Genomic DNA, 13,410 nt, shown 5'->3' with positions numbered 1-13,410 from the left:
GTTAATTCAGGATAGTTAACAGGATCTCCAAAGAGTTCTGGGCTGGGCAGTGTTGTGCTACCATAAGGAATAGAATAGGAGCTATGGTCTGCTAGACCCCAGACTGCTCTGGTCTCCATCAGTAACCTACTCTCTTGAACTAGTTGACTCTACTCATCCACATTAGGCTTAATCTCCAGCATCAACTTCTCAGGTGTCTTCTCCTAGCCTTCTCAATCCAGTTGAACCTCCCCTTCCTGTACTAAAGAGATTTGCATCCTCTCCTTCACAACACACAGGGCAAGGCTTTGCAGAAGTGTGGGTGACTGTCTTCCTTCCAATGCTTCACCCCTTCACTATTGCTCTCCACACTCTGGGCTCCTTATCCTGAAGCTCCACGAGGGTTTTACGGACTTCTGTTGTCCTCTTGACAGGCCCCAGATTCATCTAGGAAAGGATCCTCGGGGGATATTTAAATTAGGTTGATGGAGGAAGGAAGCTCCACCATAAATGTGGGTGGAGCCACTTCATAGACTGAATAAAAAGGAGAGAGGGAAGTCAGCATTGGCGTTCATCAGTCTCTACTCCCTAACTGTGGGCGCAGTGCAGTCTCCTTCCTCAGGCTCCTGACTTCCACATCATGACAGACTGTGCCCTGGAACTACAAGCCAAACCAAAGCCATTCTCCCCATGTTGCCTTTGTCAGGGCATTTTTTCACAGCAGTAGAAGAGTGACCAAGACAAGGGTGATGTTTGCTGCTGCTCACCAAGGCAGCTTAGCTCCCAAGAGCAGAGCTAGATGCCTAGGAGATGTTCAGGACCTGGTCATTGAATGAATAAATCTTAGCTCGTGTATGTTTTGGTTCCCAGGCCTTGGGCATGTTACTCCGTCTCTTCGAGTCTTAGTCCCCTCTTTGGAAAATGGGAGTCATAAGATTCCATTAGTTGCAAGATATTTCACAAGGGTCTGGCATGGGCACAGTAGGTGCCATCTACACACACACACATACACACAAAGTATTGCTTCTTACATTTGTTAAATTTTGGTGTTATATTTGTTTGTGTGTTGTTTGTTGTTTGTGTTTTTTTCATTTTTCGCTCCAGAGCATTATGGAAAGCATCGGATCTATAGTTTGCAAGCTTCAAAATACATGTATCCCTGTTTCTTTCCCTTCCTGTTTTCTTCACTACTTCTGTGGTTAGGGAGGCACAAAACGGAGAAACAGAGGAGAAAGCGACCAGCGTTCTGATGCTTTGCTGGTGAGATGACCTTGGGTAAAGCATGTCCCTTCCTGTGTTTCAGCCTCCTTGTCTGTATGATGGGAAGACATAGACAAATCGCCTTTAAGGCCCTCCCAACTGTCACTCTGGAGCTCCTCGATAGAAGTCAAGGGTACCAGTGACAACTGCTGTTCCCAGGACAAGATGAATGGAAGCAGAAGGGAGATGTAGTGTCAGAGAAGGGCAAAGCGAATTAGGCTGTTGGCCGATCTGTTTTAATCCAAGCCAAATTTATTTTAGTAATACAGGTGAAGACTGCTTTAAAATGTATCACCATGACAGTGCCCCCTTAGTAACAGCACAAGGATTTCTGGTGTACTTTTGTTCAAAAGAGCCCGAGGGCTTTGTGTACACTGTCTCATTAATTCTCAGAGCATCTGTAAAGTTGCATGGGAAATCATGATGAGTTCTGTTTTACATGCAGAGAAACAAAGCTTCAAAAAGGTTAAGCAGCTTTCACAAGGTCATGAAGGAGTATCCTTGCTCCCAGAAACCTGGGTTCTACCTAGCACACCCATCTGTGAGAGCTCTTCTTCTGATCTCTGGGTGGTGGGCGTGAGAGATTCTGGATTGTGGCCTCTTGAGCAGTCTTTTTGCTGAACTGAGGTAGCTGCTAAGCACATGAAGAGGGATAGAAAGGACTTGAAGTTCTTAGAGAAATTTCCCCACCTCACCACAAGAATTCACCTGGACCAGCCAATGTCCCATCTCAAGGGCCTAGGGGCATCAAACTTATGGTAGTTGCCATGGAAACAGTGTTGCGTGAGCCTAAGGCTATGGAGAGCCAGCTGTCATGACTAAAGGTGTGTATTTCTAGGTCACCTTCCTGGCTGACCCAAAGTACTCTGTCTTCATTTACAGGAATACTGGAAGCCTCTGTGATCTGATCCATCTCCTTCTGGGGTATTGAATTTAATGTCCCAGTTCTCCAAGGAAATAGCCTTTCCTAGGCAGTTTGTGTTGCTGAGTGGTATTCCTGACTCACCCACAAACCTGAGGATGGCAATTATGAGCTTGACCCAAATGCTTTTTGACTACTAGACTGTGGTGATCAGTCTTCATCATTAATTGGACTGAATTTGGACATGTCTATGAATGTGCTTCTAGAGAGGTTTAAGTAGGAAAAGGCCCACTTCACCACCCCATGTGCTCAGGTTCCAGACTGAATAAAAAGGGGAAAACACGGAGTCACTGAGTACAAACATTCATCATCTCTCTCTCTCTCTCTCTCTCTCTCTCTCTCTCTCTCTCTCTCTCTCTCTCTCTCTCCATCCTGAATGTTGACATAATGGGACCAGTCACCTCTCATGGTCCTGCCACTGTGCCTTCCTACCATGATGGAGCCTTAGGAGCCAAGTGAAACCTTTCTCCTCTTAAGTTGCTCCTGTCAGTATTTTTTTCTTCACAGCAATCAGAAGAGCAATACACTGACCTTGTGTAGGAGAGTTGTGTTTTCTGAGCCTTAATCTCTACATCTTTCAAAAAGAGGTCAACCGACAGGGTCACTGTGGATATCATAGAGTGGATGGCCCAGGAGAGCATGTCCTGGTAGATGTACGAGTAGTTATTATCACTTTTCCGTGGTGGAGATCCCTTTCCCAAATGTGGTCCATGCCCTCCCCCAGAGAGTTTGCAGCATGGTCTCAGTGGTCACCGTGGTAACTGTCACTTCCAAGCTCAAAACAGGTCAAGAGAAGAGACAATTGTTCTTGAATGGTTGATAGCCTCTTGTCCAACATCCCTGGACTGCTGGACTCACAGTGGGTGATTATCCCTATAACTACCCCCTTGCTCCGGAAGAGAAAGGCCTTTTGTTGATGGCCTTAATTCTGCAGGCTGCCCCATCTTTGTGACACTTTCAACACATTAATTATTTAGTACCTGGTGAAGCTCTCTGAGATCACAAGATGAAAGGCCCAGTGGCAGTTCAAAGTCTCTCTTTTGATTATTATTCTAGTCAACATATTTTCGGGGGAGAAAATAGGTTTGAGATCACAGTGGAGGGAATTTCATAAAGAGCGGTGCATAAGCAAGCCATTGAAACAGACCCAGAACAGGCAGTCATGGTGCCCTGCTAATGGAGGCTCTGGGGATGTGGGTGCAAGTGTGGGTGCGGGAGGCATGTGTTACGAATCAGGTCACCTAGAGAGTGACACACTCTCTGTTGCTCTCTTGGATTAGTGAACTGCTAGTTAGTCTTCTATGGCTACTGAAATCCAGATTATGGAGGATTCTTGCAGTGACCAAGTGTATCAAAAGCAAGAGAAGATGGCTCACAGGAGGGTCAGGAGGAGCTTGGGACAATGAGGTCATCTCTAGTTAAGACAAAAATGACATGGATTAGGATTGTCCAAAGAGAGAGAGAGAGAGAGAGAAACTTTGAAAGAGAGGGCATCAAGTGTCATAGTATTCATTATTTGACTTTGGCAGTGAATTGTCAATCACTAGAAGCCTACGTATATCTGATATCTCAGCTGATGAAATAGGTCCAGGCCCTTTGATATTGTGCAGCCTATTCTACATAACACAAAACTACAGCATCCATGAAAATTTTTTCCTAACCATTTCCTCCAGCTTTGTAAGAAAGACAATGAAAAATGAAATTCCACATGAACAACAGATCTGAAACTGAGGATCTGTGAATGAAGTTAATGTCCTGTTGTAATGCATGATCATAAGCATCCAAGGTGGCTGATACAGCATGATTGAAGAGTTGCCTAAATGCCTGTCCTTGGGGGGCCTTAATGGCCAAGCAGGCAGGGATTAAGTTCAAAATTTGCTTGGCACAAGCTTGGGGTCCAGCTGAGGGAAGATGGGGGAACACTTTGGAGTCATGGATTTGGTTGATCTTTTAAAAAATGGATTTCCCAGGTGGTGACACATACATATAGTTCCAGAAAGCCAGCCATCTATGTAACAAGGTTCTGTCTCAAAAAAAAAGGAAAAGAAAGAAAGAAAGAAAAGAAAGGAAAAAGAAAAAAATGAAAGAGAATACAGTGTTTTAAAAAGGCTATAGGGAGGCAGAGATGGGGACAGATATTCTAGGTATATATCAGATTGGGCAAAAACTTAAGAGGCCAATAACAGTATCATAGAACATGTGAAAGGATATGAATGGGGAAAAGATAAAAAGGTTGTCTATTGCTGCATTAAGACACCATGACCAAGGCAACTTATAGGGAATACCTTTATTGGGGCTCATAGTTCAAGAGGGTGCGAGTCCATGATCGTCGTGATGAGCAACACAGTAGCAGACAAGCAGGCATGTGACTGGAACAGTATCTGAGGGATTACATCTGATCTGCAAGTAGGAGGCAGTGACACACCCACTCCAAGGTCGCATCTCATAACCCTTCCCAAACAGTTCCATCAACTGAGGACCAAACATTCAAATGCATGAGCCTGGGAGTTGTCATTCTCATCCAAACCACCAGGAAGGTGTCAAATGTGGTCAACATGCCAGGCTTCAGCTTTACATGCTTCAGCCATTAGTGTATCAAGGCTTCCCCGTACTATGTACAGGATTCCCTGTACCTCCTGGTGTATCTCTAGCTACCTTTCGGCACTAGTTAATTTGGGTAATTAACTCTGAAAGCAGGGGCCACAGTAGTGATTTTCTTTGTGTTTTGTGGTATTCTTTAATGCTGAGCCTTTTCAAGGAGTCCCTGTTTTCCTGGGGCAGACAGATGCACTTCACCACTGAATGAACTCCACAGTTATAAACAGGACCTCTGGGGACATGGGGAAAGGCAGGGAACATGTGTTGGAGCTGGCTTTCAATGGTCTGCGAGAATATTATGGGAGGCATTTTTGCTTCAGGACTTTGAGCTCCAAAGAAAGAGCATTCATGTTTCTGGCAGGATGGGAATGGAACTCTGAGAAAGGTGAGCTGGAGTGGGGCCTGTTTCCCTCGATTCAGATTCCACCCCTGACACTAATAGCGCCTCTCTGAATGAACCAGCTGGAAGGAAACGTGAAAGCCGAGTAGAGAAATCAAATGTGCATGAACCAGAGGGGTCGTTAGCTAGTTCCACCCCTCATTTCCAGCCCCGAAAAGGTGTGGGGAGGTCTGGGTCTTAAAGGACAAAGAGTACATCTGCTAACTCCCTTTTTCTCTTTCTCTTAAAAAAAAAAAAAAAAAAAAGATCACTTCTTTGCATTTTAGACTGAATTCACTGCCTGTTACAGAACCTCCTCATCACTGGTGACGCTTATAGTCAAGCGGCTTCACCAGGAATGTTCCTCTGAGTGAACAGGTGTGCGCCTCGCTCAGTCAATACCCAGGCCATTTCCCCCTAGCTGCCGGTCCCCACGTGAGGCCGGCTCTGCTGTCTGCAGAAGTCTGCCTGCTTACTACTGTTTGACATCTGGATGGCTATTTATTTGGCCACATTAGGCTCTGCCTTGTGTGACACAAAATCATTGTAAAATAATGCATTATTAAGTGTGTTTTCAAATGAGGGGGAATAACCAGCAAGCTGTCAGTGATTGTTTTATTGTTGGAAGGAAAATAAATAAGTAAAATGTGGACAAGGATGGCAGAAGTACTCCAAGGAGGGTTTCAAATAGAGACACTTGTTACGCTTTATTGATGGAGGTTTGTAAAACATGGTTTGGAGTGAACCGAGGGCAGTCATGTAAATAACTGGCACACGTGCATAGCTTGTTATTTCTTCTATTGACACAAATGTGATAAATCCACTGTATTATGTGCATTGGCTTAGATTAATGGACACACGGCAAGACATACAAAAAGATGAAGATCCGAAATGCAGACATAACTTACTGGCTGAAATTTGACTGTTCAAGACTGTTGACTTGGCCAACTGTCAACTGTTAGCTAGTGAATAACAGAAGAGTGCTCTGGGCAAGCACGTTGATGTTTGGACATCGTGTTGATCAATACAGGATCTCCTTGGTATTGGAAAGGGACCAGGATTCCCATTCATCTACAGTTCTACAACGGAGATATAAGCATAAGCCATCAAGACATAGGGGCCTGGGGAGACGGCTCAGTTAGAACAAGGGGGACCTGAGTTCAGACACTTGTTTTAATGAGTGTGAAAACCAGGTGTGGTGGGGTATCCCTGTGACACCGGCTTTGTGGGCACAGAGACAGGCAGATCCTGTGGTCTTGCTAGCCGAATAGCTTAACAAATTGGTGAACTTGAGGTGCAGTGGAAAGACCCTGTCTCAAATAATAAGGTGGGGAAGGACAGAAGTTACTGAAGTATCTTTGGCTTCCAGACACGCAAGTACATGTGATAGAGCACATGTGGGCATGCACATACACTCTCACAGGATGGTATGACTGGTCCATCTACTCCCATGTTGTCTCATGTGGCTCTTACAAAACCCGGGGAAACTTTAGGACATGTTTTAGTCTTAGTCTTACCATCATTTTCAGAAAATTGATGATCCTTCAAGTATGTCCTAAGCCTGAAGTTAAATTGCAATGAATTCCAAAATTACTAATGTTCTCCAGGGCCTTTCTTCCATTCACTTGGCAAGCATTTGTTGAGTGTCTATTATGTCCCAAGTCTGGGAACAGTAACGACTAGATCCAGAAGTATACAATAAGCATGTATGTATATATATATATGAAATAATAGAAGAGAGGGTGGGAAGTGAGAGGGTGCTTCATAATGAGTGCTCTAAGGACATACATGGGTAGGCACATGTACAGAGGGAAACAGAAGGAGTGGCCACATATTTCTGAGGTGAGGTGAGATAACCCATGCAGAGCCCTGGGGTAAGAGTGCACTGGGTGAGTTTGAGGAACAGCGAGGAATCCTCTAAGACTGAGCTTGTGGGGAAGGGAAAATGGTTAGAAATGGAATCAGAGCACGAAGCAGGGGTCAGATCCTATGGAGTCCTTTGAAGCTAGGCTATAGAAAGAAGCTTCCAGGGGTGAATTGTCAGTCTGACTGATGTGTGAAGGACAGATTGCGGGGAACCCAGCTGAGTTTCCACAGACAGCAGTCGTCAGGCTGAAAGGTGATGGGGAGAAAGGCGAGAAAGCATACAGTTGCAGTAGTGTCATCAGGATCTGTGGATGGATTGACAGGAGGTGTATGAGTGCTCTCAGCTTTCGCCCTAAGCAGTGAGCGAGCATTTGTATTAACCTCTGAAATCAGGTTTAGGTAAAAGGTATAAACAGTTTGGGTTAGCCCGTATGATGTCTGAAATGCTTATCAGGTACGAAAATTGAGATCTGACGTGGATGAGTGGATCTATTCTACTTTTAGATGAGTGAATGGAGATATAAATCTCAAAAGGTAACGCAAATATCCTACAGATTTTTTTCCTTTAAGGTTGAGGTTATTTACACATCAGGCAAGGAGAAATTCACTGAGTGGTTCTCCAAGGAGAAAAAAAAAAATCTGAGTGTTTGAAGGTGCTAATGTACCTGTGAAGGAATGTGTAGGTCTAGATTGCTGTAAGTTTCTTTAAAATCGGTCTCTTTATTGGTCAGCAAAGACTCATCGGTTAGGTCCTGGATACCTTGAACTTCTTTGTTGTTGATCATTGTCCGTTAGGACAGTACAATGTTTAGCTACAGAATTTCCCTGGCAAGGGCTGGCAGGACACAGAGACTTCTTCCTCTTCAGTCTGGAACATCGGGCAAAGAAGAATGAGTGGGTCCTACCACCACCAGTGGAGGAAGCATCCAAGGACTACGTGGCTAACTGTGATGTGAGAAGTCTAAGAAGTAGGGAGGTATCGCCTGGGTCAAACACTGCACAGAGGGTTTATAAGATTGAGATTGGGGTTGGCAGTGACCTTGACTTGAAGAAGCAACACAGTCTTGCTTTTTACCATATTTTAGGGAAGGTGGAAGGAAGCGTGTAGAGACAAACATCTGAAGAGATTTAGCTGGAGAGTTGTGATGTCAGTGGCTGGGGAAGAGTGTGGAGGTCAAGGGAGTTGTTTTGTTTCCTAAAGATGGTTCATGCTTTCTGTGGTCGAGATCAGCTTGGTACTCTGTAAAGGGGGATAAACCACTGATGCAGGAGCCAGGGCCATCCAGTGCAGCCGCAGACTTTTCAGGAGCCAGGGGCATCCAGTGCAGCCGCAGACTTTTCGAGGATGAGGTTAGCACCTCCCGGAAGGGGCTGATCCTGCTGAAGAGGATAAACAGTGGATCCTTTGAACAGGAGTGATGGCCGTCCACCCAGGTTCTGATTCCTGCTCATGAGTACATATGCTTCTACGTCCTCGTGAGCTACAAAACAGGGCTGACGAGAGAAGAGAAAAGAAGGGGCCTCTGAAAAGCCGAAGTTGGAAATAGCAATGCTAGAATGATGTGGGTTGGCCAGGGAATATAGTGGAGCTTCTGAGCAGGCCTGGGCGTTCCTGGTGGTGCATTTAAAGTGAGATTTATCAGCTTCATTGTGTATTCCTCTTCCCTCCTCAGTCCCACATGCAGCTGCTTCAAAACAATGGTGAAGGAGCAAGAGACAGACGCGTTAAGCTGGTGGGCACAGGAATAATATAAAGAGATGGACCCTGGATCTCAGCTGAGGACAGCATGGGGGTGGTGAAAAGGAAAAAGAGAGCAGTGTTGAGAGCTTGGGGTCTTGACTCTTTCTCAGTTCCCTACAGAGCCTAACGAGGGTTCAGGAAATCATTCGAGAGGGAAAAACTCTTACAGTATCCGATCAATAATCCCTCAGTCCAGGTGTGTTTCTTCCCATTTGTCTCCTTAGGCCATCTGGGGCTCACTTGGGTATCTGAAGGCTCGTCTCCTGTCCACCCTCCTCTCTCTTTCCATTCTCACTCTCCATTCCCTGGAGTCCAAGACTCTTCTTGTTTTAGCCAGTAGTTATATTCACATCTTCCCAACTAGACAAAATAGAGTCATTCCTGTTTATGATTAAACCTCTGTTTCTTGGGATTGGGCTGTGTCCCACCTGTAACCCTAACTGCAATTGGTTCTGTGCTGCCTGTTCCAGGAAACGGCAACCTTGCCTTTGTTTCAGAAGTTATTGTAACCATCTTGCAACCCTGTCTTTGTTTCAAAAGGTTATGATTACCTTGTTATGCCACTCCTGTAACATCCCTCCAATTTGCCTGTCAAATCCCCCATTTGAAAACCCCCTGCTTCTGAGCACTAAAAACCCATATCTTGCCCATATCCAGTGCTTACCTCTTGAACCCTGCCTTAGGGGAAGGCAGCCTGTGTACACATATTTTAAAAAGCTTGCTTTAGTTAATGGTTTGCTTTAATTAATCTGGCCATGATGATTTGGGTCGGTGGTCTTTCTCTTTACATTTTTGGGATTAACATCCCCTCCCTTCTCTTAATTCAATGGCTTGCTTCTCATGGCATAGTTTTTCCTTATGGTGAGCTCACATCCCACCAGGAATCTTGTAGATGGGAAGGGGTAGGAACTCTGAAGGAAGCTTGCAGCCCCTTTACCCTGCACTGTTCAATGAGGGTTCTTTAATCTGTGTATTCTAAAGTAATGCATATTCTATGAACCATGATTAGCATTTGCTCCTGTCCCAGTGCCTCCAATTTTGGCAAGCAACTCCATTTGTGTAGGCTCTGTTCTCCTTGGTATTCACATTCTCAGGCACGGGGTGGGTGGGGGAACGTCCTTCTGCCTGCTCTCTCATTAGCTCTTCCCCCAGCTTCACCTGGCTGATCACTGTGCTCACCTCCACTAGGGACCTTCTAGAGGCTCTTGTGAGCCCACAGTTCTGGGAGTTCCTGTAAAGGCAGTATAAAACATCCTGCTTTCTCTCTAATACCCAACTCTGAGGATGGCAAACAATTTGTTGGCATTCTTGGTGGACCCTAACAATGAGTAAAGTGCTATCATAGAGACAAGCTACAACAATCTCCATGTCTCCTTGGTGGGTCATGACTCAGCCCCCAGAGACTTTCCTTTTGAATGCTCTCATATACATTTTTTTCTTAAACCTGAATATATTACCTGGACCTCTTCCAGGTAGAAAGTCATCTGCCATTATGTGCCCACTCAGAGAGTCGTAAGTGCTTCCTGAAGTCTACCCCATCCTCTGGATCCTTCTCATCCAGGAAAAAGTAAATGCCATTCCAAAACAGAAAGGGTATGAAAGATGACATCATTGGCATACTTTGCTGAGGCTCATCTGGTCTTGGTGTTCCTTCAGGATGGCTCACATTTGAGCAAGGCTGATGACTCAGTGCAGAGCTGCCCACTTTGTTCACACTCAATCACTGCAGGGACTTGGTTCTCATCATCTTCCTGGGCCCTTCACACTGTGGCCATGCTTGGTAGTAACCTCTGACCTTGAACATAACTTAAGGGGCCCTGGCAGGCATGGTGGAGAGCCAGTGTCTACTTTGCAAAGGTTTGTGGGGGACCCCTGTGGAGTGGTGGTACAAGTTTGGGCATTAACATCAGGCCAACCTGGTCAGCTGACTCTTTGATGTCCCACTTACTGTCTCTGTCTTTAGTAAAGGTATCTCATCTCATTAAGCATCAGTTTCCTCAGCTTTAGACTGAGGAAACCAATAATACCAAACCACAGGTTATTGTAAGAAGTAAGTGAAATCATATGCTTAAAATAATCAGTGTAGTATCAAAGCTACATCTGCTTAATTCATATTATTATCTTTAATTCTGTGTGTGTGTGTGTGTGTGTGTGTGTCTGTCTGTCTGTGTTGCCTATCCTGGCTCCAGGTTCGTAATCTTCCTACCTCAGTGTCCCAAGTGCTGGCATTACCGAGTATGCTCTCACTTACAGCCCTATTATTGATTTGTAAACTGTCTAGCCCTTCCTAAGAGAACTCATACAGCCTTGAGTTCTCTTGTCTAAGTCTTACTGTCTCTCTCTAAAGCAGCATGGATGAGATAGCTTCTCCCTAGAGCTCACTTGCATAACTCCTGTGGCCCTACCATGTGCTTCCTCTGAGCCGTTCTGTAGAAATGCTGCAGGAAGAAGTAGCTCCAAATTCACTTGTGATTTCTATAGACCAGATGCGAGAGGAAAGCAAAGATCTCTTTTTCTGGGCACCCAAAAGTCAGTGCTTCTATTTCAGCTCTGTGGGAGAAGGACAGAGATTGTGTTTTTCCTTAGAGGGGTACCAGTTAAGAGTTGGAGGAGTGTCTGTCCCTGTTGTCAGCTTTACCCAAGTGCCTAGAGAGAGATCGGAGGATGTAGCCACAGAAGACAGCGATGGGCACCCAGGCTGGAGATTTTCAAAGTGTGTGACATGGGGTCGGTATGGAAAGGAAGGGAGAGGAGGGGGGCTCTGCATTGAAACCATCGCACATGGCCAGCACTCTATCGATGGAGCAATCTTCCCAACCTGCGATTTGTTCCTGCTGCCTTGGTTTGGAGACAGTCTGCAGTCCTCAGTTGCTGCGGCTTCGGAAGGTGTCTAAGAGGCTGCAAGGCAGAAGCTGGGGGAGAGAGGGCTTTGGCTACCCTTCCTGTGACTGACTCCACAGGCCTGACCATTACAGCTGGCTGGAGTGGCAGGTCAGGTACCCCAGGGCAGGGCCTGGCCCGTGCTCCGGTCTGGATTCCCTCACTTGGCTCTTTCATCCCCAGTTGTTGCACCTGAAAAAAAAAATGGAGAGGATGATTCCTAGCTGGAACAGTGTCCACGCTGTGACTGTCATGTAACAGGACTAAAGGATGAGCAGGGTTTTGTACCATGGAAACTGCGGAAGAAACCCCAGCTCCCCATCTTCCCTCCTCCCCTCCCCTAGCTTCGCCGCACATCTATCCACCAAACACCTAATTTTCAGACCCTTCCTTCTTTAACAGGAAAAAGCTCTGCCCGCCATAAAACATTAGCAAATAGTGATGGATTCGGGGATTTTCAGGGAAGAACGGTGTGTGAGCATGTAGAGTGTGCTCATTTGCTTTGTAGATAGATGGTAATGACTTTTCACCACAAAACCCACTTGAGGTTCTGTTAAATAAAGAACTAATGCCACTTTGCTCTTTTCTCTCAACCCTTCCTTCGCTCATGCAAATCCGAAACATTCATCCTCTGTGGCTCCCTGGCCTCTTGGATGTGGGAAACCCATAATGCAGCTTTTTTTTTTATGCCTCCCTGAAAATAACATAATTGTCAAGTACTCGTAACTCTGAGTGCAATTTCAACCCTCTCATTGATAAGGCAATAACCCAAGCAAACAACATCGGATGAAGTTACAAGCCTGAGTGTGGGGATGGAGGCATTATTTGAATGAGATGAATCGGAGTTCTCTATAAAGTTGCACAAATTCTTACCAGCAGAATAGACTCTGGATAGAGCTATTAGACGGAGCCATTAAGCTGCCTGGCTTCCAGTTCATCTTGCAGAGAGCCTCGGCGTGGACTTGCCCACGGTATTCAGACTTCTCAGATATGGCTCCCCTTGATAGAAAATGTACCTCACTGTCCTGAGGTCATCTCTGTCTATTTGTGCCTCAGTCGTCTTTTGCTGATCTTTCTACTGAGTACCATGAGAACCTATTACGGACTTTCTTTTGGACTGATACTGAATGACAACTATGAGACCCATCCTATGCACAAGGGTCAATGTTCTCTCCTTTGTTTTTGTGTCCAGGTCACAGTCCCCTGAAGTCACCCTCAGGAATGCCTTCTCCTCCTGATAACTTTGTATGGAATCTGACCTGGACAATGAAAGACTCCTTCCCTTTCCTGTCCCACCGCAGCCGATACGGTAAGTGTATTTTTGACAATTGTCTGTGACACACCATCACTGTCTTGTAATTAAGGAAGCTCTGAGATTCCACTTGTGATCACCAGTGATCCAGGAGTCCCTTAATTCCCTATAGCAAAACACGTATCACTGCACCCTCTGTCCTAAAAGAGTGCTCAAGAATACCACCATGCCATTCCAGCTAAGATGTTTATGTTGCACTGTGAGTCCTGGAGGAAGCCAGTGGCTTTCTGGCTCACATAGTCCATCCTCCAAACCTTCCTGGTACATGGAATCCTGGTATCCCTTCACCGTTCCTTCAATGTGACATTTATTTGCATTTGGTTGTGGCTTTCTGGATTTAAAGTTCTTACCTTTAGCATCTCTGTAGACCACAATCTCCTAAGAAGGGATTGTTGCCGGGCGGTGGTGGCACACGCCTTTAATCCCAGCACTCAGGAGGCAGAGGCAGGCGGATCTCTGTGAGTTCGAGGCCA

General features: G+C 45.6%; 1 protein-coding gene across 1 annotated transcript in view; it reads left to right on the top strand.

The window, feature by feature from the left end:
• Alk (ALK receptor tyrosine kinase) overlaps nt 1-13,410 on the top strand; it is a 716,558-nt gene that overhangs the window by 191,883 nt on the left and 511,265 nt on the right. The window contains exon 2 of the mRNA XM_052746220.1: nt 12,818-12,934. Within this exon, the coding sequence (XP_052602180.1) occupies nt 12,818-12,934 (117 nt within the window). The remainder of the gene's footprint in view (nt 1-12,817; nt 12,935-13,410) is intronic.

The sequence above is a fragment of the Peromyscus californicus genome, unplaced genomic scaffold, assembly GCF_007827085.1.
Source record: "Peromyscus californicus insignis strain IS unplaced genomic scaffold, ASM782708v3 Scaffold_1__1_contigs__length_55948999, whole genome shotgun sequence".
Taxonomy (NCBI): Eukaryota; Metazoa; Chordata; class Mammalia; order Rodentia; family Cricetidae; genus Peromyscus; species Peromyscus californicus.
This window is presented reverse-complemented; position numbering and strand designations above follow the sequence as displayed.